The following is a 27,796-nucleotide window of genomic DNA, read 5'->3' as shown; positions in this document are numbered from 1 at the left end:
AGGATGTGCGCTCACACCCCGACGTGGGTTTCTTCATCAGAGCGTCACCGCTGTTCAAAAGGTCCAAACATGAACGTCACCTCCATGCCTGCTCTATTAACTGGGCTCACCCAGTTCTCCCCGAGATGGCACTCCCTCTGTCCCTCCTGTGTGGAGACACACATTGAAAATGACTGTCTCCAACAACCCAGGACTTAAAAGTGAGGCAAACAACATACACCAGGAACTTGTTCAAGTCTGAAAAACGCCAGTATTACCAGTCTTGTATGATTCAAGGATTTATTAAGTCATACATGCAAAACATAGTGCTAACTGCATTAGCAAAAGATCAATGTAAAAACACTCCACAATTCTGCAACTGTCAATTTAAAAAATGTTGTAGTGGTTGAAAGGTCCAACGTTGTATTCTTGCCAGTGAGTTAAGTTGTACAGAACATCGTCAGCACTAGCACAGTTTACAGAACCTCACAGACCCAAAGGAACATCATTAGGCAAAGCAACTACAGGAGGCGTGTGTCCGCATGGGCGAGGTCAAGAGGGTCAGTATTGGTCAAGTGACAGTGTCGGTAATCCGGCAAGACAGTGATGTTAAGAAGGTTCATAGTTTAAGAATTATCTAAAATATTTTAAAAACTATAAAGCTGCAACACATGATTTTTACACCTAGTTACTAAAAAACTAAGGAAAGCACTTATTAGCTCTGAATAAAGTAACATGGAAAGCACTTTTACTAATCTACAAAAAAAAACTAATGCATTATCAGAAAGATTTTATAATACAAGGAGGCATATTGCTCAGTAAGAAGGGGTTCTATAAGAAAAGCACTTACTAAGTTAGCGACTAAGGGAATGACCAGTTTAAAGATGAATTAAATGCCCAATTTGGGGAGGGATGGCAGGTGCAAGAGAAAGGAAAAGCTTAAGAAAACACTTCCTGATAATACCAACCTTTCTTTCATCATCTACTGCATTTGACAGAAATTAACCTTTTAGAGTTTTTACCCGTGACACTTTTATTCCTTGTACAGTGTAGTGTAACTCTCCACTTCGTATTTTGTCAAAATACCGTCATCGTCCTTTGATCACACACACCCCACCCGGCACACCCACAACTAAACAGAATACTTCATTAGAGGAAACACATGAGTTCTGTTCAAAATCTCAGCAAAAGCTGATCAACTAATTTTTAGAAAACTCACTATGAAATCAAAAAGACTGATCCAAAGAGCTGAGCTGTTTACACCCATTCCATCACAGTACAATGTTAGGTCGTGAACATGGGCTGATATATCACTGGTGAGTTTAATGGCAACGCTTCATTTGGGAGGCTGTTCTGCTTTACGCATCTGGAAACTACTTAGAAAGTGTCTGCATCTCCTAACTGCAGAAGCTACGGTCTTCTGAAAGACGAAGGTCTTACACAGTTTAGTGCTCAGTGTTCTTAGCACAACAATGCAGTACAGTTCAGAAGGTATTTTGGCAACTCTTAATCTGAGCAAGAATAGGGGCTTTTGAAAAATAAGGCTTTAAGAAGGCTTGTCATTTTAGGGCTAAATTTTAATAGAATGTGAGTCTGAACTCTTACATTTAGAACAAACAAAACCTTAAAATTACTGATTGGTTCAAAATGGTTTTATGGAAAAATTAATCTGTAACAAAAAGTTGGCATTGAGTGCGAAGGCTCCACCGTTTTTTTGAGCAAAGCGTACAAAGGTTCCAAGGGACAGGGCCAAGAAGAAGGGACTCGGACATTTACAGCAGCAGGCATTTCCTCTTCCTCTTCTTCACGGGAGGTGGGCAGAGGACTGCTCGAATCGCTTCGTCGAACACTGTCTTGAGGCCTCGCTGTGTGAGCGCCGAGCACTCCAGGTATTTTACAGCACCTACAAGAAACACGGCCACATACAATGTACACCACTCTCTTCTGATCACAACACCGCCGGGAGGCAGCTCCTGGGGCCTGGGCACCTTCTGCCGGCTCCCAGCCCTGCCTCCATCTTCCAACGCTGACATGAAGACCCAGAGGGCCTTGCCAACTTGTTCCCAAGAGTAAGCCGGGCCCCGAATAGGAGACACTCCCTCCTTTCCCAGACTGGACTCCAGTCAGTCACTAAAAGAGGTACAAGGCAGAGGAAAAAACGCAGGATTCCATACCAATCTCCTTAGCCATGGCTAGACCCTGCGGATAGGTGATGGGAGTCAGCTTCTTCTCCTTCAGTTTCTCGATCGTGTCTTTATCATCCCTAAGATCAAGTTTAGTTCCCACTAGGATGATGGGAGTGTTGGGACAGTGGTGCCGCACCTCAGGATACCACTAGATGTGAAGAAGGAACAGAGGTTGTGAGGCGCTCCTTTACAGACGTCCTTCACCTAAATCACATCCAGCAGGCAGCACGCACGCTAGACACCTAACTTCAGGCACTGCCGCCCCACCAGCCTTCATGCAGTTCACACCTTCAGCCCAACCCTCGAGCCGTAAGGAGCATCTCAGGTGTTCCATTAGCAAGCCAGGACTTCCAGATCATGATGATCAGGACGGGACAGAATGGGCTCTACAACCATGGAAGGGGGTGGGGAGAAGAGGACAAAGGGAAGGAAGTTCCTCCCAAAGCAAATAATTTTGTCTTTGGTAAAACAAGTTCTTAGGGTCATCTGAGAAAATTCATCATCTGTTCAGAAATGAGAACAAACTACCTAGCCCCAGGCCTCAGCTCTGCTGCCATTATCCCCACTGAAAACGTCCCTACTAAAGGGCCTCTGTTGCTTGTCATTTTTACTAAGAAGTTTGTGAAAGAGACTGGAGTAGAAAGAAATGGTTATTATTTTTATTAGAACAATTCTGAGTGCTTCATTATTTTAATGAGGCCCAGGAAACTTCTGAACCAGAAGCTGAAGCTTTAAAAATCCACGAATTAGGCCGGGTATAGTGGCTCACACCTGAAATCTCAGCACTTTGGGAGTGTGAGGCAGGTGGATCACTTGAGGCCAGGAGTTCAAGATCAGCCTGGCCAACATGGTGAAACCCCATATCTACTAAAAGCACAAAAATTAGCCAGGTGTGGTGGTAAGCACCTGTAATCCCAGCTTCTCGGGAGGCTGAGGCAGGAGAATCGCTTGAACTGGGAGGCAGAGGTTGCAGTGAGCCAAGGCTGCACCATTGCACTCCAAGCCTGGGTGACAGTGCAAGACTCTGTCTCAAAAATAAATAAATAAATAAATAAAATGAACTGCTGATGAGCCAGGCACGGTGGCTTATACCTGTAATCCCAGCATTCTGGGAGGCTGAAGCTGAAGGATCATTTCAGCCCAAGAGTTTGAGACCAGCCAGGGTCTACAAAACCAGCTCTACAAAATTTTTTCAAGATTACCCAGGCATGGTGGTGCACATTTGTGGTCCCAGCTACTCGGGAGGCTGAGGCAGGAGAACTGTTTGAGCCCAGGTGTTCGAGGTTACAGTGAGCTCTGATGTCACCACCACACTCCAGCCTGGACAACAAAGTAAGACGTCCATCTCAAAAAACAAACCAACCCAATTATGTACCTAAGTAGCAAACTGCTAAAATCCAATTTAACTGAAAATTCCTAGCAGTAAATGGTATTTTGAAGTATTTCTTTCTGAGAGGATCATTCTATAACTTACATACATACTTTATATCCCCACCTACCTTTGCACGGACATTTTCAAATGATGCAGGACTCACAAGGGAAAAGCAAATTAAGAACACATCCTACAAAAAGGAAACACAGGGAAACATTTAGACAATGACCTTAGAACAAAGCATGCACTTTGTGTTCTAGATGTTGCTGGGAAGCACTTGTCAGGCAGAGAGCGTGTCTACTATACTAGGTATAGGCGGCTTGGTCAGACGCTCCCTGATCCACCCAATCCACCCTTTCAGTTTGTCAGAGGCTCCCAAACCAACCCAGCATGTCAAGCCACCAGTTACTTATGAAAATGGGGAGTGTGAAGGGAGAATGACATGGGAAGTTCTTCGAGGATAGGGAGGATCAGACCAGACCCCTGGGATGTTTCCTTTCTGCCTATCTAAACAGAAAAAAAATCAAGTATGAAGGTATGCCAACATTTCTGTAAAATCTGCTCTCCTGTTTCCCAAAAGCAGAGTTAATTTTAAAAACAGGATCTGCTGGGCATGGTGGCTCATGCCTGTGATCCCAGCACTTTGGGAGGCCAAGGTGAGTGGATCACAAAGTCAGGCGTTCAAGACCAGCCTGGCCAAGAGGGCAAAACCCTGTCTCTAAATACAAAAATTAGCCAGGCACGGTGGCAGGCACGTGTAATCCCAGCTACTTGGGAGGTTGAGGCAGGAGAATCACTTGAACCCGGGAGGCAGAAGTTGCAGTGAACCGAGATCAAGCCACTGCACTCCAGCCCGTGAGACAGAGCAAAACTCCATCTCCGTGAGACAGAGCAAAACTCCATCTCAAAAAAATAAAATTAGGCTGGGCGCGGTGGCTCAAGCCTGTAATCCCAGCACTTTGGGAGGCCAAGGCACATGGATCACGAGGTCAACATGGTGAAACCCCGTCTCTACTAAAGATACAAAAAATTAGCTGGGCATGGTGGCGCATGCCTGTAATCCCAGCTACTCAGGAGGCTGAGGCGGGAGAATTGCCTGCACCCAGGAGGCGGAGGTTGTGGTGAGCCGAGATTGAGCGCCATTGCACTCCAGCCTGGGTAACAAGAGCGAAACTCCGTCTCAAAAAAAATAAATAAAATAAAATAAAATTTTAAAATAATAATAATAATACAGAATCTACAAAAAAAATCAGGCTCCCCACTGGCATGTCAAGTACAAATGTTTTTAGGTGGTCAATGGTTCAATTCAACTCCTTTGGGAGGTGGCCTGTCACAGTTTCCAGCACCAAGTGGAGGCTCTAATATTTGCTACTCGGGTCCTTCCCTCCACAAGGAAGGAGAGCTTAGTGTGTAACTGGCACCTTCACAGCTGAAAACCATGCTCACACTGCCCTAGTGTCAGCACAGCCAGGGCCTCTGGAGAACTCGCCCCCAGGGCAGCTGTGGCTAAAGCAGAGGCATGAAGAGTGGATGCAGAGGACACAGTGCAGAGTGCTTCTGACCTCCATTCTGTACTTTGTGTCAAATCAAATTCAAATATTTACCTACAAGTAAATTTAAAAACGCCTAAGAATTTCTAAAATGCTAGATTGATCAAATATTCTCCTGGAAAAAGGCAATTATGCTACTTTACGAAATGCATACAATTCCCAAGCCACACTTTCAACCATCCAGCTTTACCTCGTACCTGAAAGGGAAAGAAACATCCCACACAACAGCTTTTTATAACTGGCATTTGAAGAATGCTGGCGCATGCACAAGCTCATCCAAGAATCACCACAGCACCCGGCACACCATCTCAAGCATGGTGGGGTTAGTTAGCTCAGCAGCACCGCACAGCTGCGCCCAGACAGCCCGACCACACGGGACACCGAAGCGGAGAAAGAAGGCCCTGGCAACAAGGTTAGTCCTGCTCTGGCTGCTTCTAAGAGGAGTCTCCACATCTGCATCTCCAACCAGCCAGGAGAGGGGCCCTCTCACCCACTCCTCCTTTCACTTGGGAGGAGGGAAAGATCGCAGTTCACAAACTGCTTTAATTCAAGCCGCTAGGTAAACTGTCACATTCTAATGAAGCTTAGTTCATCAAGCAAAACCCCAACCTTGAGTGAATTAAATATAAAACAATCAAGGAACTTGGGGCTTAATAAGAAATCCTAGGAAAAAGAAGTGAAATGAGAAAACAGAGAAAGCTTGAAACTGAAGTGGACTAAAGTTTTACATACGGCAATCGGCTTGTCTTTGCCCCGGGAGGTTATATCCTTACCGTACGTTTCTCCAACCTAGTAATGCATGAGAACTTGGTTTGAGTTTAGTACAGACTGAGGAAAATAAAAACCAACATACCTCTTACTGATTCATTATTAGAATTGTCTTAATCCTCTGGAGGGATCCAAAAGCATATAATAATCTAACACATCTTCGATGACAAATGCCACCGAAACACTCCATGCTACCTGGTCAAAAGCAGGCATAAGTTCAACAGTGGCTAAGACAGAAGTCAGGCAGATCCTGAGGGGTGCAACAACGTGCTCCTTCTCCCACGGCAGCATCCACCAGACTCTACAACAGCCCACACAGCCAGAGAGGGTTAGCACTGTCCCTTAATGCAAAGGCAGGCAGGAGCCACAGGCACATCTTTCAAGTGCTCCATTGAGTTCTCAGACACAGCCTAGCGGAAGCCACAGCAAACAGAAAAGGTACCTGTCTGTAAATGATGTCTACCCTACAAAGGGTTTCCCCCAGAACATAGCCAGGCCTCAGGGCTGACAATTTTAATGCTGCCAGATCATTTCAAGTCTCCTATGCAGAAATGTTCCTATCTTCCAACTAGTTCTGGAAGTGTGGTTTGAATTCACAGACTTGCATTATCAAAATCAACACTGTTGCTGACACTAAGACCTCCAATTCAGGGCCCCTTTGCAGGTCTGGGGGAAGCCACGCCTTAAAGACAAGTTTTTTTGTTTTTTGAAATGGAGTCTGGCTCTGTTGCCCAGGCTGGAGTGCGATGGCACAATCTCGGCTCACTGCAACCTCCACCACCCAGGTTCGAGTGATTCTCCTGCCTCAGCCTCCCAAGTAGCTGGGACTACAGGAGCACACCACAGTGTACACTCAGCTAATGTTCTGCATTTTTAGTAGAGATGGGGTTTCACCATGTTGACACCAAGCTGGTCTCAAACACCTGACCTCAGATGATCTACCTGTCTCGGCTTCCCAAATTACTGGGAATGCCAGGCATGGACACCTTTTAGAAGTGACATTTCCAGTGTTTATCACAATGCTCTCAATTTATTTCTTTGTTCCAATAAAAGCAGATTCGCTCTTCCAACACAGAACCCTGGAGCTCTTTTAAGAAAAGGGCGATAAGAAAATTATTTTAATTTCATCTCACTCAAGCTTTTCTGACTTATCATTCCAAGAGGATATTAGTTTCCACAGCTATCTGGGTTTAATCTACGGGCTATTTTTGAAAATCTGTTCTCCCAAGGATTTGATATGGTGCCAAATCTTTATCATGAGAGAGGCTCACAGAGAATCAGTTATGAAAATGCAGCTTCAAAAGAGCCTCTGATCACATTTGCGGCACCCTTTCAATTTTTTAAGAGCCTCCTTCTTGATGGAGAAGAGACATGCACAACAGGAGCGAGCAGTTCCACTTTCCACCCTGTGTTCGCGCTACACCATCTGCCTGTTCCTTCCTTGTTCCTTCTCCGTCCCCCGCTAAACACAGCTTCCTGAAACTCCGTCTAGTGCTTCTGGTACTCGCTTCCTAGCATCCGCTCCTCCCGCCCACCGCTGTCCTGATGCGACGCACACAGAGCCTGTGCTGGTTGACCCTGGCTGGGAGGCTCGCTGTCTCTGGTCACCAGCCCATGTTTCTAGTCAACCTCAGCACACTTTCCCCTTTCTGACCAACCCAGACTCGCGAGTACCTGTTACGCACCTGGTGCCTTCAACACCTTTGTTACTCCTGCATCATACGCCACTCCCTTCTCAGTGGTGAGAAGTGTAGCCGCTCTTCCTGCAGCCTCCTGGAACCATCCACAACAGATGGGTCCACTCTCCATAGAGTAAAACAGGGCAGAAATCTGGACAGCTGAGATCTCACTACTAAAAAATAGCAGTGCTGTTTCTACTTCCTTTTATTCTCTTCCAAATGCTATCCACCTAGATTTTACTTTCAGGTCTGGAATTATAAAAAACACAAGACATTCTGGCTGGGCGTGGTGGCTCACACCTGTAATTCCAGCACTTTGGAAGGCCGAGGTGGGCGAATCACCTGAGGTCAGGAGTTCAAGACCAGCCTGGCCCAACATGGCAAAACCCCGTCTCTACTAAAAATACAAAAATTAGCTAGGCATGGTAGTGCACACCTGTAGTCCCAGCTACTTGGGAGGCTTGAGGCAGGAGAATCACTTGAGCCCGTGAGGCAGAGGTTGCAGTGAGCTGAGATTGCATCACTGCACTCCAGCCTGGGCGAGAGTGAGACTCCATCTCAAATATATATATATATATCAGACATTCTACACACAGGGCAAAGGACCAGGATGTACAAGCAGAGAAAAGACTGAAGAACTGAAAGAGGCTGCACATGCAACCTCAGTGTGGAGGTGCCAAGAAAAGAAGCTTAGAAATAAGAAAGGCAGCCCCTGGCATCTGAGAACCAGCCTGGCACTCACTGCTTCACCATGGAGGTGTTAGTATCAAACAGAATAATCTCACAGAACACTGACATCAGACAAGGTCACCTGTGTAACCATGCTGAAATGAGACCAAAAGTAAAGAAATGTTTAAAAAAAAAACAAAAACAACTCATAATCTTTTTTTTTTTTTTAAAGACAGGGTTTCACCATGTTGGCCAGGCTGGTCTTGAACTCCTGACCTCAGATGATCCGCCTGCTTTGGTCTCCCAAAGTGCTGAGATTACAGGCGTGAGCCACCATGCCCAGCCAACTCTTAATCTTTTCCAAGTACTGATAAATCCAAGATCATCATATAAACCACACACAAAAAAAATCAACAAATACCCCCTACTCCCAGCCTGTAGGAACAAGGTCCGACTTCCCGAGACCCCAGGTATGTGTCTCCCTCACAACGAAGGGTAACAAATCCAGTTCTGTTTAACCACAGGTGTGTGCCTGGTGCTCTCTGGCTGCAGGACGCTGACACTTGTAACAGCCAACCTCACAAAGGCTGAAGCCTTTTGAAACTCAAAACTGCAAGCCGAACACTGCAGTTTTTCTTTTTATCTACCCTTACAGGAGTCTAGCCCACCACTTTAAAACCTTTAGCACAGACCAGGCATGGTGGCTCATGCCAGTAATCTCAGCACTTTGGGAGGCTGAGGCGGGCAGATCACCTGAGGTCAGGAGTTCGAGACCAGCCTGACCAACAGGGACAAACCCCCGTCTCTACTAAAAATACAAAATTGGCTGGGTGTAGTGGCACGAGCCTGTAATCCAAGCTACTCCGGAGGCTGGGGCAGGAGAGTCGCTTGAACCCAGGAGGTGGAGGTTGCAGTGAGCCAAGATCACACTGTTGCACTCCAGCCTGGGCAACAAGAGCGAACTCCATCTCAAAAAAAAAAAAAACACCTTTAGCAGAGAGAAAATGAAACGACTGGCATGACGCACTGGGACTGTAGTTGACCCCAATACGGACACTCAACATCTCAGTGAACCAGTTGCACAGCCTTAAGTCTCAGAACACACAGAGGGCTCAGGTCTCACTGTGACACTGGCAGGTCACTCAGGCTCCCAACTCTCACCACCAATCCTGGTGCAAGCAGGCAAAAAAATACAGGTGACCTACACAAGAGAAGACGCTAGACTTGAGCTTTACACTGACATGACTTGATTCTGTGCATGCCAACTCAAGATGAGTATGCAGAACTTAGGAAATATTTTCAAGAGAAAATAATTTAAGGATTATTAATTCTGAAAAATAAAAACCTGAAAGGCAATGTCAACTGAGAAGGGTGACTACCTGCTCAACATCTTTTGGAGAACTAAGAAGAAATGAATGGTCTGAACAGATTTAACTCAGCCATACGCACCAGAGAAGGATGCCAGTGTTAAATGACCACAGGAAATGCAACAGCTCTTTTTAGGACAGGAAATGCAACAGCTCTTTTTAGGACGCCCTAGAGAAGAAATCTTCCAAATGGTCCTTCGGCAATGTGTCTAGGCAGTCTTGGATGAGCCACATAAACAGACCACAGAGCCAGCAATCAGGGACCACATTCCATTTAGTACCAAATTTAGAGGTTTCCCCTTTGTCAACAAGAGACCCAGGTTCCAGCATGTCACTACCAGAGCTCATTCTTCTTAGGACAGTGTGGCTCGAAGGGATGAGATCTTCCAGACATTAGTATCTGAGCATCTATGGCCTGCCCTGAGTTGTGAAGATAATTTCCTTATCTCTGAAGGAGTCCTGGCAGGAAGGCTTCCACTGCTGGGTGGGTGCTCTCCCCTCTTGCTCCTTAAGTGCCCTGTTCACCCCCTTGCTGGTACAGGGTGTGTTACACAGTTTATGGGACTTTTCCATGAACTACCTGAGGGCAAAAACCATGGCACACTCCCTTCTTGCTATTCAGTATTTTACAGAAAACCAGTCCACGATCTCACACAGATAAGCCATGAAGTTGAAGTGCTAGCCCTATAAGGAAAACACCCACTTTTATTTCAGCCTCACTCTCTACAGCTTTGTTCAATCTGAGGAGAGTTCTCCTTTCTTATCTGTGTGTTCCTGAGAACAAAAAGTGGGACTCTTGCCAAGTCACCCTTAACTTACTGTGACGCCTCCCTCAGAGAAGGGCCTCGCCCTGCCCAGTACCTCGAGTCACAGCAGGGTGACTGTCGTTTCTCAGAATGACACCACACCCTTCCAGATGTGTCCAGTGGGCTAGAGACTCTTACTCTACCAGCCAGTATGCTTTATAATCCACTTACAATCTGGAGATTAAACATTCACTAGGTATAGAGTAGTTTCCTAAGGTATTGAAGAATTTGAATTGTTTGGAGATTAGTGACTGATTTTTAATACAATAGACTTGAACTCCTAAAGTGATTTTCATCCATATTACCCCCTAAGACAAAGTTCTGGTTGAATCAATCACAGACTACCTCATCATCGATCAAGGTTCAAAGCCAGTCTTTCTTTAGGATGTCTTCCTGACCACAACCCCAATCACTCCTGCTAACCCAAGTTTGCTGAGCACCCACACAACTTCCACTCATTTGGGCACAATGTGGAATGCAGTGTTCTCTAGGCTGGCCCATAAACACACTGAGGAACAGGAGAATTCTGACAACGGCTGGCCCTGCAGTGTGTGCTAAGTGCCCAGGACTGCTGTGCGTGCGTGACGTGTATCAACTCATCTCACTCTACGATACGACAGGCAAAGACTGGAGAGAGCAAGAGCCTGCCTGAGGTCAGAGCTAAAACACGCACACAGGATAGCAACCTAAAGAATCTCAAGCATAATTAAGTTTTGCTTCAATCAGTTAGTCACTGATGCCAAAACTTTTAAAAGACAATTTTAGGCTGGGTTTGGAGGCTCACACCTATAATCCCAGCACTTTGGGGAGCCGAGGCAGGTGGATCACCTGAGGCGAGGAGTTCGAGACCAGCCTGGACTACATGGTGAAACCTCATCTCTATTAAAAATACAAAAATTAGTTGGGAGTGGTGACAGGCAACTGTAATCCCAGCTACTCGAGAGGCTGAGGCAGGAGGATCGCTTGAACCAGAAAGGCAGAGACTGCAGTGAGCTGAGACCATGCCACTGCAATCCAGAAGTGAAACTCCATCTCAAAAAAAATAAAGACACTTTTAAAAATGAAGAACAGCGGCTGGGTGCAGTGGCTCACACCTATAATTCCAGCACTAGAAGAGGCCAAGGCAGGTGGATCACCTCAGATCAGGAGTTTGAGACCAGTCAGGCCAACATGGTGAAACCCCGTCTCTACTAAAAATACAAAATTAGCTGAGCATAGTGGCAGAGGCTTGTAATCCCAGCTACTGGGGAGGATGAGGCAAGAGAATCGCTTAAACCTGGAAGATGGAGGTTGCAGTGAAATGAGATTGAGTCACTGCACTCCAGCCTGGGTGACAAGAGCGAAACTCCGCCTCAGAAATAAATAAATAAATAAATAAATAAACAGGCCAGGCAAGGTGGCTCATGCCTGTAATCCTAATACTTTGGGAGGCCAAGGCAGGTGAATCACGAGGTCAGGAGTTTAAGACCAGCCTGGCCAACATGGTGAAACCCCATCTCTACTAAAAATACAAAAATTAGCTGGGTGTGGTGGTAGTCCTGTAATCCCAGCTACTTGGGAAACTGAGGCAAGAGAATTGTTTGAACCCGGGAGGTAGAGGTTGCGGTGAGCTGAGGTTGCGCCATTGCACTCTGGCCTGGGCAACAGAGCCAGACTCCATCTCAAAAAAATAAAAACGAATAAATAAATAAGAACAACAAACATGTAACAAGATAAGCAAATGATACACAAGTAAGACAACTGCTTCTTTAAATACCCTCTATCTTCACCAGCTATTGCTCTAATTAGCTTTGGTAAATAAATCATTTAGTTGTCTGATACAGAAGCAAAACTAAACTTTTTTTCTGATGTGGATACATTTTACAAAACCAAAACCTCTGTTTACACTGAATAGATTTAGGTTCAATACCCACACAAATTATGTATTTTATGGAAAAAAAATGTATTAAACCTGTGAGAGTTACTAACTGGGATTAAAGAAACCTATCTTTGCTTAATTTGATTCTGTGGTACGAAACTATCACACAGCAAACTGTCTTCAAACTAATTGCTGTAAAAAACTGGTTTGCAAAAGCAGAACAAAACAAAATGTACCTCTTTCATATGGTTATTCTAAAACTAAATGGAAGACTGTAAAATGAGCAGCAATGAAACATCTGGTAATTCTCGAAACACAAAAACCCTGGTTTGCATCTAGGGGGATGTTTATACTGAACCAATTTTACTGTTTGCTATTACTCAATACCCAAATGACGGCAATATAAGCAAGTCCATAGGTAACATGCACTAATTAAACACTCGAGAATTGTATACTCTAAAAGACACATTAAAAATCAACTGCAATCCTTACTGTTTGCGGATAGGATAGGGGGCGTAATCTGTCATAATCTTCTTGTCCAGCTGTATCCCATAAGCCCAGATTCACCGGTTTTCCATCTACCATAACATTGGCAGAATAATTGTCAAAGCTGTAGAACAGAATGAAAATGGTTAGTCATAGATGTGGAACCCAAGTCGCTGTCCTGGCCATCCTAGAGAAGGTGTGCCAAGAAAAAGGTTGGGATGGGCCTGGTGGCTGCCAAACCAACAAATGACCCTGTAGGCACAAGGAGGAAGGAGGAATGAGGCAGGGGCAAAACTTACAGGAAACAAACCAAACCCAAAACCTGAGAAAGAAAAATGAAAGAAACAAACTGCAAGCTATTTAAGTGAAAGGAATCATTATCAGAAATAAAAACATTTTGTTTTAACAAAGTTACACCTTTTCTCCCCAGGAAGAAAAAAAGTGTAAAATTCAAATCCTATTTGTTGGGTTCTTCATGTACATATGTTACTAATTTTCAACAAGATAGCTGGCTGCTAGAGCTATCCTCTGCAGGGTTTCCAAAAGGCCTGAGTGTAGAACAGTAACACAAAATACACCTGACTTAAGAAGCCTCCCCAGCCTAGCACAGTGACTCATGCCTGTAAAACTAGCACTTTGGGAAGCCAAGGTAGGCGAATCACCTGACCAGCCTGGCCAACATGGTGAAACCCCATATACATTAAAAATATAAAATTGGATAGGCACAGTGGTGGGTGCCCGTAATTCCAGCTACTTGGGAAGCTGGGGCAAAAGAATTGCTTGTTACTGCACTCCAGCTCGGGGGAGAGACTCTCTCTTAAAAAAACAAAAAATAAAAAATAAAAAGGCCAGGCACCCTGGTTCACGCCTGTAATCCCAGCACTTTGGGAGGCCAAGGCAAGTGGATCACAAGGTAAGGAGATCAAGACCATCCTGGCCAACGTGGTGAAACTCCACCTCTACTTAAAATACAAAAATTAGCCAGGTGTGGTGGTATATGCCTGTAGTCCCAGTTACTCAGGAGGCTGAGGAAGGGGAGTAACTTGAACCTGGGGGGCAGATTGCAATGAGCTGATATTGTGCCACTACACTCTAGCCTGGGCAACAGAGTGAGACTCCATCTCAAAAAACAAAACAAAACAAAAAAAACAAGACATGGGCACAACACCGCAGAGAGCACCTCGGTGTGCGTTGTGCCTGAGGAGGTGAGCACAGGTGGGGAGGAGGCAACATCTTCCCCAGCTTGCAGAAGGGAGAACTCAGTGGCTGCAGTACAGTACATTATGATGCTCAGCTACATGGGTTCCCTGGTAACCCATCACCAGAACAGAACCTTCCTCTCTCCACCCTATTCTGCTGCCCACAGGGAATAAGCAATTCAATAGCCAATTCCATCGTCCCATACCCTCTTCAACACACACACACACACACACACACACACACACCCAAGTTTCAATTTCAAAGCTCTGTATCTCAACGCTGACACATAACCAACTGATGACTTGTCAGAAAAGGCCAATTAAAATGTAATGGAATGTTTCCTGTTCCAGTTCCCAGAAAGACAATGCATCTGAAACTCCTGCACTGACAAGGACTGTCTCAGATCAGACTTTTGGTCAGTGCTTCTGTCCAACTCTGGTTTTCTTTATCATCCAGTCTCTATACCTCACAGTTAAACTGTGTTTCCTGGATGTCTAAAAATCAACTAGCAAAGTTGTGTTTGTTCCATGATACCAGAAAACTTTATATTACTCAAAAAAAATTTTTTTTGAGATGGAGTTTCACTCTTGTTGCCCAGGCTTGAGTGCAACGGTATGATCTATGCTCACTAAAATCTCCACCTCCCAGGTTCAAGCGATTCTCCTTGCCTCAGCCTCCCAAGTAGCTGAGATTACAGACATCCGCCACTATTTTTTTTCTTTTTTTTTTTTTTTTGAGACAGTCTTGCTTGGTCACTAGGCTGGAGTGCAGTGGCGAAATCTCGGCTCACTGCAACCTCTGCCTCCTGGGTTCAAGCGATTCTTCCACCCCAGTCTCCCAAGTAGCTGGGACCACAGGCGCGCACTACCACGCCCGGCTAATTTTTTTGTATTTTTAGTAGAGATGGGAATTCATCACGTTGGCCAGGCTGGTCTCAAACTCCTGACCTCGGGTATCCACCCACCTTGGCCTCCCAAAGTGCTGAGATCACTGAGCCTGGCCCCCTAAGTATTTTTTAAAAGCCTAAAACACCTTATAATTAGATTTCAGTGAATGTTTAAGAAAAAAGCAATGATATCTGTTCATATAAGGATTAAAGATGGTTTTACAGCAAAACAAACTGTTCAAGGAATGTGAAAATTGTAACACAAACAAATTAATTCCCAATTTAAGATACTTACACAGTAGGAATATATTCTCCAGGAAATGCATTGGTTGTGTAACTGATCAGTAGGCAAGTTTTACCTACAGCTCTAAAGAGAGGGAAAAAAGGTTGCTTAGTCAACATGAATGTAATCTTAGCTGTCATTATTCTGTTAAAATAAATTCTAGAGAAAAAAAAAAATCAAGGCATATACATCACATACTTAGCATTAAAGAATATCAGTTTTCTGTAACTCTTTATCACTACATACACATTTGTATCCTGAAATTTAAAGTAAACAAACTAGAATTTCTCAGAGAGGCAGAAGCCATCACATTCTGTTTAGGTACCTGACGTTAGCACTAATAGTCAAGAAAGAGTTGTTACTATCTACAAGATTCAAGAGAAACAAGATTTTAAAACTTCACATCTCGCTAGGTGCAGTGGCTCACACCTGTAATCCCAACACTTTGGGAGGCTAAGGCAGGTGGATCACCTGAGGTCAGGAGTTTGAGACCAGCCTAACCAATACGGTGGAACCCTGTTATTAAAAATACAAAAATTAGTCTGGCGTAGTAGCATGTGCCTGCAGTCCCAGTGAGACAGGAGAATTGCTTGAACCCGGGTGGCGGAGGTTGCAGTGAGCTAAGACTGTGCTACTGCACTCAAGCCTGGGTGACAGAGCAAGATGCCATTTTAAAAATAAAAACTAAAAATTAAAAAAAAAATAAAACTTCAAGTCTCTTCCTCAGCCTCCCATAGTGCTGGGATTATAGGCATGGGCCACCATGTGCGGCCTGAAGTTATTTTAATTAATACTAATATACAAACACAGCTTTCCTTGGCCGCCTGTACTTTCTTACTTCTCTAACCTATTTTGCTGCCTTAAGTGTCACAGCTCAAAATCCCACCACATCCCTGGAGCCTCCCCTCTGGCAATCAGCAATGACTACTCTCTTGAGAGAAAGTGCTTAGTCAATAAACCACCACAACTGTCCTCACATTAATTCAGCTGTATTCAATTGCCACCTTCCCGAGCCCCAATCCTCACAGCACCGTAAGTCTGTAAGCATGGCCTATCACAATACATCCTAGATATATTAATTAGCAGCTCAGGGAGGACAAATTCAAACTTTTCAAACAGAGAACTGTGTAGAAATACTTCAGAGAATGGGGTTCCACCTGAGCAACTGGTATGGGTAGAGACTAATCCTAGTATTACTAGTGTGCCACCAGGCAGAAGTCAGAGTGGTGGCTCAAAGTCTCCCAACCACCAGGAATGTTTTTCAAGAGACTATCACCTAATAACTAAGATCACCACATCATTAGCAAAATATAAAGGTCTCTAATTTTTACAACACTGACAGGGCAACCTTAACTTCTGTGAGAGCTCCTCTATGGCATCTTGAGCATTCAATTAGCCAAGTGCTCTCCTTAATAAGCCCTTCTCTCTGCTGTTTACCAAGGTCACAATGATACATCAGTGTCCTAGTTTGTAATATTTTGTCAATCAATCTCAACTACTATAAGTTAGAATTCACCATAAAGTTCGGCACTTTCTTTTCTATTTTCCCTCAGGCCCAGCAGTCTTGCCAATACTCGTTCACTCATGACGTTATTGAAGGCTTAACAAAAGTTGCAACTCCCCATTCCAAAGACTTCAGAGAGTCAAACATTACATCACCAGGAAGTAGATTCCAACTCCTAAAGGCTTTCTAAACAGAAATGACTCATTGGACATACATTTTGTTAAAAGCTTACAATGTGAAAATAAACCTGTATGAACAGGAGCCTAAGCTTTGGAGTCAGAAGCCCCGATTTGAGACCCAGGGCCAGTTCTAGCATGTACCGGCTGTAATTTTTTGGCAAGTTTCAATTTCCTCACGCCTGTTTTTTCACCTGCAAAGTGAAGGCAAGACAACCAACTCCATCACCAAAGTACTGTGCGCATTAATTAAATTTCAATTTATACCAACCAACAGTGTGCTACACCAGAAGTGCACTAGATGCTAAAGACATATCAATGACCAAGACACCATGGCATATGTGCAGTTATTCAATTTAAATACTAGGAATCTGATCATTATATGAAATTATGGATGTGACAACTGTTATTAAAGCAGCTCTGGAAATGTACAGAAAAAGAGATAACGTTTCTAGAGATGAAAAATTATTTTTGGCCAGGTACAATGGCTCACACCTGTAATCCCAGCACTTTGGGAGGCCGAGGCAGGTGGATCACGAGGTCAAGAGATCAAGATCATCGTGGCCAACGTGATGAAACCCCATTTCTACTAAAAAATACAAAAATTAGCTGGGTGTGGTGGCACATACCTGTAGTCCCAGCTACTCGGGAGACTGAAGCAAGAGAACTGCCTGAACCTGAGGCAACTGCCTGAGGCAGAGGTTGCAGTGAGCCAAGATTGCACCACTGCACTACAGCCTGGCAACAGAGCAAGACTCGGTCTCGGAAAAAACTATTTTTAGGCCTGGCACAGTGGCTTATGCCTGTAATCCTAGCACTTTGGGAGGCTGAAGCAGGTGGATCACTTGAATCAGGAGTTCGAGACCAGCCTGGCCAACATGGAGAAACCCTGACTCCAAAAAATACAAAAATTAGGTGGGCATGATGCTGTACACCTGTAGTCTCAGCTAAGGAGAGGGCTGAGGCAGGAGGATCACAAATTCAAGAGGGAGGTCGACGATGCAGTGCCCAGATTGCACCACTGCACCCAGCCTGAGGGACAAAGTGAGACCCTGTCTCAAAAAAATAAGTTGTTGTTTTTTTTTTTTTTAAATTTAAAAAGCCTGGTGTGGTGGCTTAGGCCTGTAATCCCAGCACAGAAGGCTGTAATATCAGCACAAGGGCCTGAGGTGAGGACTGCTGAGCCCAGGAGTTCAAGACCAGCCTGGGCAACATAGGGAGACCTTGTTTCTACAAAAAATTCAAAAATAAGTGGGGCATGGTAGCATACACCTGTACTCCCAGCTACTCAGGAGGCTGAAGCAAGAAGATTCCTTCAGCCCGGGAATTTGCGGTGGCAATGAGCTGTGATCGCACCACCCCATCCTAGGTGACAAAGCAAGACCCCATCTCAAGAACAAACAAAGTGGGGCAGGCAGTGGCATAGGGAAATAAGTTACCTGTACTTGTTAAGGACATGGGACTAGATCCTACTTGGAAAGTCACAGGTTTTAAGATGCCAAGAAAGCACTGGATTTTAAAAGAAGTCTCCAACTGCAGTGTGTCAGGAGGCCTGAGGATGCCAGGGACTCAAGGCAGGCACACAGAGAAGATGCTGCTGCAGTCCAGGAGCCACCCATGGTGCCCTGAACCAAGAATGGGGACTGAATAGTAAAGACAAGTGGGCTGTTTCATGGACCGCTTAAACTTGAAGGCAGAACAAGCATTGCTTAGCCATGGTTTGGATGTGGCAGCTGAGGAAGAAAGTGGAGCCTAAGGCTCTTAGGGACCTTTTTAAAAAAAGATAAAAGCTGCTGCACAATGTCAAGGAGAAGCTGCTATTAAAGGTTTTGACTGTTATGATAAAACGTCACTATCACTTCTTTTAAGATCCTGTCCTAAATCTCTTCTATGTACATAAGGAACAAACCCACTACTTTAAATGCAACCAGATGTGTCTAAAATGCTCGATAACTTCCTTTCCCAAAAGAAATCTTCAGCTGAGGAAGGCTTAACTGTGAAGAAACTCAAGGCACTGGCATAATCTGATATGACTAAAATTTTATTACCAAGCACTATTTGTTACACATCTATGTGCTATGAAAATACGATTAAATTGGCCAGGCGCGGTGGCTCAAGCCTGTAATCCCAGCACTTTGGGAGGCAGGTGGATCAAGAGATCGAGACCATCCTGGTCAACATGGTGAAACCCCGTCTCTACTAAAAATACAAAAAATTAGCTGGGCATGGTGGCGTGTGCCTGTAATCTCAGCTACTCAAGAGGCTGAGGCAGGAGAATTGCCTGAACCCAGGAGGCAGAGGTTGCGGTGAGCCGAGATCCCGCCATTGCACTCCAGCCTGGGTAACAAGAGTGAAACTCCGTCTCAAAATAAATAAATAAATAAATGATTAAATTATTAAATTACAGAATTCTTATTTTGAAGTACAACCTGATCTCTAAGCTAAATGCAGTCTTAAAATATAAAATAAACTCCTGTGGAATAACCTTTTTCTTTTTTTTTCTTTTGTCCATTTTAAGAAATTAAGTAAAAGTTTTAATCAAAAGGTTATTCCACACCTACTGTACTTCCACAAACCAAGTCAACATCTGCACTGGACAACGTGACAGCCTTTCTATGGCCTTTCCCCCATGAAAAATGGAAACTGTATTTGGCCACAAGTCTTGACTGATGCTGCTGGAGAATTTCTGGAGGTTACTACTTGCTTTGGAATTTCTAACTTTATATAATGAACTGCTCAGTTCAACCTCTTTTGAATCATTGAGGGATGCCATCACTCTAGGAAATGAACATGACTCTTCAGGAAGAAAGTTCCTGCCATTTCTACATTGGATTTCCCCCTAGCTCATGACACTACAATTTTTTTAACCTATCTGTGCTCCCCTGCTCTATCCTGTAGAAATAACCACAATGAAAGCAAGTAACTTACATTCCGACATTCCGATTATGTTCTTCATTCTTCCACTAATTTTTTTTTGGAGACAGAATCTTGCTCCGTCGCCCAGGCTGGAGCTCAATGGCGCAACTCTAACAAACCACAACCTCCACATCCTGGGTTCAAGCAATTCTCCTGCTTCAGCCTACCAAGTAGCTGGGACTACAGGTGCATGCCACCTTGCCAGCTAATTTTTTTTTCTTTTGCATTTTTAGTAGAAATGGGGGTTTGCAATGTTGGCCAGACTGGTCTCTAACTCACAACCTCAGGAGATCCACCCGCCTTAGCCTCCCAAAGTGCTGGGGTTACAGATGTGAGCCACCACACCCAGTCAAGAGAACTTTTTACTTCCATTTTGAGAGGAGTGGGGTAAACTTTAGTGTTACTAAAATCTGTAAACCAAAACTTAAAAGCACACACAATAAATCAGGAAATACTAGGAATTTCTCATGTTAAAAAAAAAAATAAAGGATCCAGGAAGCTCAAAAATAAGAACTTTCTGTACTGCCTTTGTTTTTAAAGACAAGGTGATCTTAGGATAGAAAAGCCAAACTCTTCCAATGACAATTACAGTTGTAAACCAAAATACAGAGCATCTATCGCTGTCTAAAAGTACACAGATCTTGGCCAGACGTGGTGGCTCATGCCTGTAATTCCAGAACTTTGGGAGGCCAAGCAGGTGATCACTTGAGGCCACAAGTTTGAGACCAACCTGACCAACAGAGCAAAACTGCATCTCTATTAAAAATATAAAACATTAGCCGAGTGTGGTTGCATGCGCCTGTAATCCCAGCTACTCAGGAGGCTGAGGCAGAAGAATCGCTTGAGCCTGGGAGGTAAAGGTAGCAGTGAGCCAAGATCAAACCACTGCACTCCAGCCTAGGCGACAGAGCAATACTCTGACTCAAAAAAATTAAAAAAAAAAAGACACAGATTTTAAGGACAAGACAGTAGAATGAAGTGTCGAATACATATTCATACTTATTGAATAAATTAAAGGCCTTGCATAAAGGTCCTCAATTTACACTGATAAATAATATGGGGATTCTATGATGGTATTCTATAATTTTATATGCATAACTATGCAGATAAAATCTATTCAGAATACTATATCACTAGAGTAGTTCAGTGCTAAATAAATGCAAAACCCAACCTAAAATTATGATGTTCTACTACCAATAGCTGACATCACAATCAATATAAAGAAAGCTAGCCATCACCACCACTAGGGGTTTCAAAAAATTAAGATACTGCATCAAGTCTCAAACACCCAGTATGAAGATGCTATGTATAACGGAGCTGTAATCTGAAGCAGGCTTTACTTTAGACAACCCTTCTAGAATCAAGTCTAACCCTGGTATAGTTGATGCAAAGCCAGCTGAACAGAGTTCAAAAATAAGAATTTATTTCTAACTGCACACACCCTTATTCTTTTTCGAAATCAACTCCTCTAAAAATCCTCTTAAAAGGTTCCCTCTGATAACAGAAGACACGATAAAGCAAATACAGTGTAATGAACAAGTAGAACAAAATGCTGTGATAAAATCCCAGCCATGGGTATATGTATGTTGACTATACAATGCATTCCACTACTCTGTTTGAAACTTTTCATATTAACGGCACAAAAGTAGTCATGAGTTTTGTGTAAAAAAGAAAGAAAGAAAGATTTTTCATATTAAGACATTGCAGAAGACAGGCATGGTGGCTCATGTCTAATTCCAGCACTTTGGGAGGCTGAGGCAGGCAGATAACTTGAGGTCAGGAGTTCAAGTCCAGCCTGGCCAATATGGCGAAACCCTGTTTCCACTAAAAATATAAAAAAAAGGCTAACACCCCTTTCAGCCTTAGCCCATCTGCACCCAGGTGAATTAAAAGAAAAGAAAAAAAAAAAAATTAGCTGGGTGTGGTTGGCAGGTGCCTGAAGTCCCAGCTACTCAGGAGGCTGAGGCAGGAGAATCACTTGAACCCAGGAGGTGGAGGTTGCAGTGAGCCAAGACCACGGCATTACACTCCAGCCTGGGTAACAGCGCAAGACTCCTGTCTCCTTACCCATCCCACAAAAAAAAGACACTGCAGAAAAATATTCCTTTTGATCACATGCAATAATGCCTTGGTAGCAGAACTCCTGATAAAAACAACTCCTTTCTAGGAAGACTACAATTTTAAGAGCTACCTGGTGATACAGATGTGAAAAAGTAGGCAGTATTAAGATACCAGATGACTAATGCAAAAGATAGAAAGTTATAAAGGGTAAATTTAAGGTTTCTAAAAATGGCTTCCTGGCCAGGTGTGGTGGCTCATGCCTGTAATCCCAGCACTTTGGGAGGATGAGGCAGGTGGATCAAGAGGTCAAGAGATCAAGATCATCCTGGCCAACATGATAAAACCCCATCTCTACTAAAAAAACAAAAATTAGCCGGGCATGGTGGTACACCCCTGCAGTCCCAGCTACTCGGGAGGCTGAGGCAGAAGAACTGCTTGAAGCCAAAAGACGGAGGCTGCAGTGAGCTGAGATCTCACCACCGTACTCCAGCCTGGCAACAGAGCAAGATTCCATCTCAAAAATAAGTAAATAAAAAAAAATATCCGGCCGGGTGCAGTGGCTCACACCTGTAATCTTAGCACTTTGGGAAGCCGAGACAGGCAGATCACAAGGTCAGGACTTCAAGACTAGCCTGGCCAACATGGCAAAACTCCATCTCTACTAAAAATACACAAACAAGTCAGGCATAATGGCGCGCGCCTGTAGTCCCAGCTACTCAGGAGGCTGACGCAGAAGAATCGCTTGAACCAAGGAGGCGGAGGTTGCAGTGACCGAGATAGCAGCACTGCACTCCAGCCTGGGCGACACAGCAAGACTTTATCTCAAAAAAATAAATAAATACAAAATACAAAAATTTAGCTGGACATGGTGGCAGGCACCCATAGTTCCAGCTACTCAGGAGGCTGAGGCAGGAGAATCGACTGAACCCAGGAGGCAGAGGCTGTAGTGAGCCAAGATAAAATAAAAATAAATAAATAATAAAACAGTGGTTTATAAATACCTGAATGTAAGATGATGTCTTTTTTTTCTTTCTTTTGAGACCGAGTCTCATTCAATCACTCAGACTGGAGTACAGTGGTGTGATCTTGACTCACGGCAAATTCCACCTCCCTGGTTCAAGCAATTCCCCTGCCTCCTGAGTAGCTGGGACTACAGGCACATGCCACCAAGCCCAGCTAGTTTTTTTGGATTTTTAGTAGAGACGGGGTATCACCACCGTCTCTGCCCGTTGGTCAGACTGGATCTGAACTCCGGACCTCAGGTGATCCGCTTGCCTCCACCTCCCAAAGTGCTGGGATTACTGGCTTCAGCCACCCAGTCAAGCCGAAGGTGTATCTCTAACAGTTTTTGTTGTGTTTTTTTTAGACGGGATCTCACTCTGTCACCCAAGCTGGAGTACAATGGCACGATCTCAGCTCACTACAACCTCCGCCTCCTGAGTTTCAAGTGATGCTCCCACCTCAGCCTCCTGAGTAGCTGTGACTACAGGCTCATGCCTCTACACTTTGCTAATTTTTATATTTTCAGTAGAAATTGGGGGGGGGGTCTCATCATGTTGCCCAGGTTGGTCTCGAACTTCTGGGCTCTAGTGATCCACCGGCCTTGGCCTCCCAAAGTGCTGGGATTACAGTTGTGAGCCACCTGACCTAGACAGGTATATTTCACTTGTAATATCACTTAGCGCTAATCAGCATCAATAGTAAACATAGTATTAAAAAATAGACTGTGCTTGCTCAAACACTTGTAATTAAAAAAAAAAAAAAAGACTGAAAACTCAGGGCCACAGGCTTTTAAGCCTAATACTCCCTTCGCAGAGCCTCACAGTAGTGAAACCAAAGCAATAATACCTGGCACTTACTAAGCACTCAGCAAGGAGCACCTGCAAGGTAGTTAATGATCAACATCTAGTTTAGTCTTTTTGACCTTCTGCTGAGGCGCCTCTCTTGCCGGGGTGGGTGATGTGCTCAGGGTTATCCCATATAAGTGGTGGGGTGGGGATTTGAAGGGAGGATCCACATTCCATGATAGGCCTTCAACAAGTTATTTGACTAGACAAAACAGCCAATTCAAACAGAGGTCTATAATCTGTTAGTATTAAATAAATGTATGTGCTATGCTTATGTTTTAGCTTTAGAAATGTTCAAATAATTATCAGCAATATGATTAAAAAAAAAAAAAAAAGGCTGAGGTGGGCAGATCACGCGAGGTCAGGAGTTTGAGACCAGCCTGGCCAACATGGTGAAACTCCATCTCTAACAAAAAATACAATAAAAATTAGCTGGGCATGGTGACAGGCACCTGTAATCACAGTCACTCAGGAAGCTGAGACACAAGACTCGCTTGAACCCGGGAGGCAGAGGTTGCAGCAAGCAGAGACTGCACCACTGCACTCCAGCCCAGGCAACAGAGTGAGACCCTGTCTCAAAAAATAGTAATAATAATAATATGGTCAGCCAGGCACAGTGGCTCATCCCTATCATCCTAGCACTTTGGCCTGTCATCCTAGGCCAAAGTGGACAGATCACCTGAGGTCAGGAGTTCAAGACCAGCCTGGACAACATGGTGAAACCTCATCTCTACTAAAAATACAAAAAATTAGCTGGGTGGTAGCACGCGCCCGTAACACCACCTACACAGGAGGCTAAGGCAGGAGAATCGCTTGAACTCAGGAGATGGAGGTGGCAGTGAGCCGAGATCACACTATCACACTCCAGCCTGGGCAACAGACTGAGACCCCATCTCAAAAAAAAAAACAAACAAACAAACAAAAAAAAAAAAACTTGATTCAGCGTTTTTAGCTTAAAGGAAATCCAAATAATGTTAAATGTTCTTAAGAAAAGGTGGGCCAGGTGCCATGGCTCACTCCTGTAATCCCAGCACTTTGGGAGGATAAGGCAGGCAGATCACTTGAGTCAGGAATTCAAAATCACCCTGGCCAACATGGTGAAACCTCATCTCTACTAAAAATACAAAAACTAGCCAGTCGTGGTGGCAGGCACCTGTAATCCCAGCTACTCGGGAGGCTAAGAATCGCTTGAGCGGGTGAAGTGGAGGTTGCAGTGAGCCAAGATGGCACAACTGCACTCCAACCTGTGTAACACTGAGAGACCCTGTCTCGAAAATTTTTTTTTAAATGAAACAATTCACTGATGTCACTATCAATCAATTGACTGAACACTTTTCCCAAATAAAAAAGTAAAGCCCAGCCAGGCACAATGGCTCATGCCTGTAATCCCAGCACTTTGGGAGGCTGAGGCAGGAGGATCACAAGGTCAGGAGGTCAAAACCAGCCTGGCCAATATGGCGAAACCCCATCTCTACTAAAATTACAAAAACCGGCCAAGCATGGTGGCACGTGCCTGTAATCCCAGCTGCTAGGGGGGCCGAGGCAGGAGGACCACTTTAACCTGGGAGGCAGAGGGTGCAGTGAGCAGAGATCACACTGCTGCACTCTAGCCTGGACAACGGAGTGAGACTCCGAGTCAAAAAAAAAAAAAAAGCTTGAACAGCATACGTACTCTAACTGAAAGTTACAATTTTTAGTTATCATATAAACATAAAATTATGAGGCGTTAATAATCCTTCACACTTGCAAGACAAATCCGACAGATGGGCCTCTCACAAAAATCAGTTGTCTAATTATCCTCTTGCATCTGAATTGCAAGAAGGATAACTGAAACAATTGCAAATGTCTTAACAGTATAATTATCTAAATACACTGAGAATCCATGAATTGACGTAGAGGCATAAAACCAAAACCTAATGACAAATTCGAAGAATATCAACCAAGTTAACCTTGATGCCCTAACTTTCCTTCGACTTTACTCGAACATGTACCAGTTGCATTCTGAGTTTGACGAAACTGTTAGTAATTCTTCCTTGCTAACACTAACCTATACAAGCGACGCCTGAGACGCGCGATTTTGCTCGGGTTACACTGAGATTTTTGTTTCTATGGGAGAAAAAAACGGCATAAAACAAGTCTTGTCCTTCTCGAGGGCCTGTAACCAACACGGACAGTCATGAAAAGCAACGCCTGGAGTCACAGGAGCCAGTTCTGCTACATCCCATACCCAACGCGTTAAGCAAGAAAGTTTTTTTTTTTTTTCAATGACCACACCACGTTTAAAAAAATAAAATAAAATAAAGAAAGATAAAAGAACAGTCCCCATCACAGATGGCTCCTGCCAGGGAGCATCTTAAAAACTTTATCCTCGGAAAGGGAGAAAGCATTAATTTTAGGAATCCTAACAGTGGCAGAAGTGTAAGTCGAAAAAACCTGCTCAAAAATCAGTTTGGGGGCCGGGCGCGGTGTCAACCCAGCGCTTTTGGAGGCTGACAGGCAGGAGGTTCGCCTGATCCCAGCCAGGAATTCGAAACCAGCCTGGGAAATACAGTGAGACCCCATTTCTACAAAAAGTTTTAAAAATTAGCCAGGCGTAGGCGCCTGTAATCCCAGCATTTTGAGAGGCTGGGATGGGAGAATCGCTTGAACCCAGGAGGAGTTCAAGACCAGCTTGGGCAACACAGCGAGACTCCGTCTCTGCAAAAAAAAAAAAAAAATTTTTAAAGAAAACTTTGGGGCACTAAAGCGGCCAGTTCAATCGGGCACGCATCAAATATGATCGACTCAACCGCCGGGTTCCCAACACAGCTCTCGAGGTCCAGGGATCGAGAGGTTCAAGCAAAAAAACAAGAGAGGGTCCCTTTTTGGAAAAACGGTAAAAATCTCCAAGAGCGCTTCCTCTACGAGGGCTCCCGGGGAGGGCGGCGGGCGGCGGGCGGCGTCCGGGAAGAAAGCCGGAGGGTGGAGTTCACTTTTTCCACCGGCCGGCGAGTGGCGAAGCCCTCCCCCAGCGAGAGCCGGAACCAGGCACGCGCCGCCCGGGCAGCCGGCGCCCGCGGCCCCCGCCCCGTGCCCCACAGGCCCAGGCCCACCGCCTACGCGAGCCCGCCAGGGATCCCGGCCTGCCTGGGCCCCAATCCCGGCCCGCCCCCCGCCCGCGCCCACCCCGGCCCGCGCCCGCCCCCGCGGCCCCCAGCCCAGACCCGGCAACGCACTTACCCGTCTCCCACCACCACACACTTGATGGCCTGCATCTGGGCCGCTCGCTGGGCCGCGGCGGCAGCGGCACGGCGCTGAAACGGGAAGCGGCGGGCTCGGGGCGCGGCGGACGGGCGCGCGGCTTGAGGACGGCAGGGCGCTGGATGCCGGGGCCGCTGTCCACGCCGCCTCGCCCTCCGCGGACTGGAAGCCGAAGCCCGGCAGCGGCCACCACCCAAAGCTGGGGAAAACTGCAGAGAAACAGGAAATGGCCGCTCCACTCACATCCGGCCTCCCCTCCCCCGCGCCGGCGCCGCCGCTCCCAGGTTCCGGGTGGGGCAGCTCCCGCCCGCGCGGTTCCCGGAGTTCCTCTGGGCTTCAGGAACGCTCGGAAGTGCTCGGGCCCGCTTGTCTCCGCCCACGGGGCGCGGCGGCTGCCATCTTTGCGCGCTAACGCGGCATAGGCGTGGCGGGATCTGCGGGTCCTTTCTCTGGGGTTCAGTGCGCGGTGGCTCAAGCCTGTAATCACAGCACTTTGGGAGGCCGAGACGGGTGGATCACGAGGTCAAGAGATCGAGACCATCCTGGTCAACAAGGTGAAACCCCGTCTCTACTACAAATACAAAAAAATTAGCTGGGCATGGTGGCGTGTGCCTGTAATCCCAGTTACTCATGAGGCTGGGGCAGAATTGCCTGAACCCAGGAGGCGGAGGTTGCGGTGAGCCGAGATCGCGCCATTTGCACTCCAGCCTGGGTAACAAGAGCGAAACTCCGTCTTAAAAAAAGGAAAGAAAAACCTGTAGTAGCTGGGCGCGGTTGCTCATGCCTGTAAACCTGACACTTTGGAAGGCCGAAGTGGATTACAAGGTCAGCATTTCGAGACCAGCGTCCGGGAAGAAACGAACGCTGGTGAAAACCCGTCCCTACTAAAAAAAATACAAAAATTAGGCCGGGCGCGGTGGCTCATGCCTGTAATCCCAGCACTTTGTGAGGCCCGAGATAGGC

At 45.3% G+C, this 27,796-nt stretch overlaps 1 protein-coding gene across 2 annotated transcripts; it reads right to left on the bottom strand.

Moving 5' to 3' along the window:
- Positions 1–265: 265 nt before the first annotated feature.
- RAC1 (Rac family small GTPase 1) lies at positions 266–27,054 on the bottom strand. Of its 2 annotated transcripts, XM_035282977.3 has the most exons (7): positions 26,813–27,054; positions 15,102–15,173; positions 12,727–12,844; positions 5,820–5,876; positions 3,665–3,727; positions 2,154–2,313; positions 266–1,882 (listed from the first exon to the last, which is right to left on the bottom strand). In XM_035282977.3, exons 1-7 carry the CDS (start codon positions 26,845–26,847, stop codon positions 1,752–1,754), a joined length of 636 nt encoding a protein of 211 aa, XP_035138868.1. In that variant the 5' UTR covers positions 26,848–27,054; the 3' UTR covers positions 266–1,751. The 2 variants fall into 2 exon arrangements, with proteins under 2 accessions (XP_035138868.1, XP_035138877.1); XM_035282986.3 differs by lacking the exon at positions 5,820–5,876.
- Between the last annotated feature and the right edge of the window lie 742 nt (positions 27,055–27,796).

This window comes from Callithrix jacchus, chromosome 2, assembly GCF_049354715.1.
Source record: "Callithrix jacchus isolate 240 chromosome 2, calJac240_pri, whole genome shotgun sequence".
NCBI lineage: Eukaryota > Metazoa > Chordata > Mammalia > Primates > Cebidae > Callithrix > Callithrix jacchus.
Note: the sequence above shows the minus strand (reverse complement) of the source record. Positions and strands in the feature narration are given on the sequence as shown.

Bases quoted from the DNA above. Each gene is read 5' to 3' on its own strand.
- RAC1 (XM_035282977.3), bottom strand. From the start codon at position 26,847: ATGCAGGCCATCAAGTGTGTGGTGGTGGGAGACGG. The intron at 15,174-26,812 runs GTAAGTGCGTTG...CCCTCTCTTTAG, and splicing joins TGTGTGGTGGTGGGAGACGG to AGCTGTAGGTAAAACTTGCC. The intron at 1,883-2,153 runs GTATGGAATCCT...TGTTTCTTGTAG, and splicing joins AGCCATGGCTAAGGAGATTG to GTGCTGTAAAATACCTGGAG.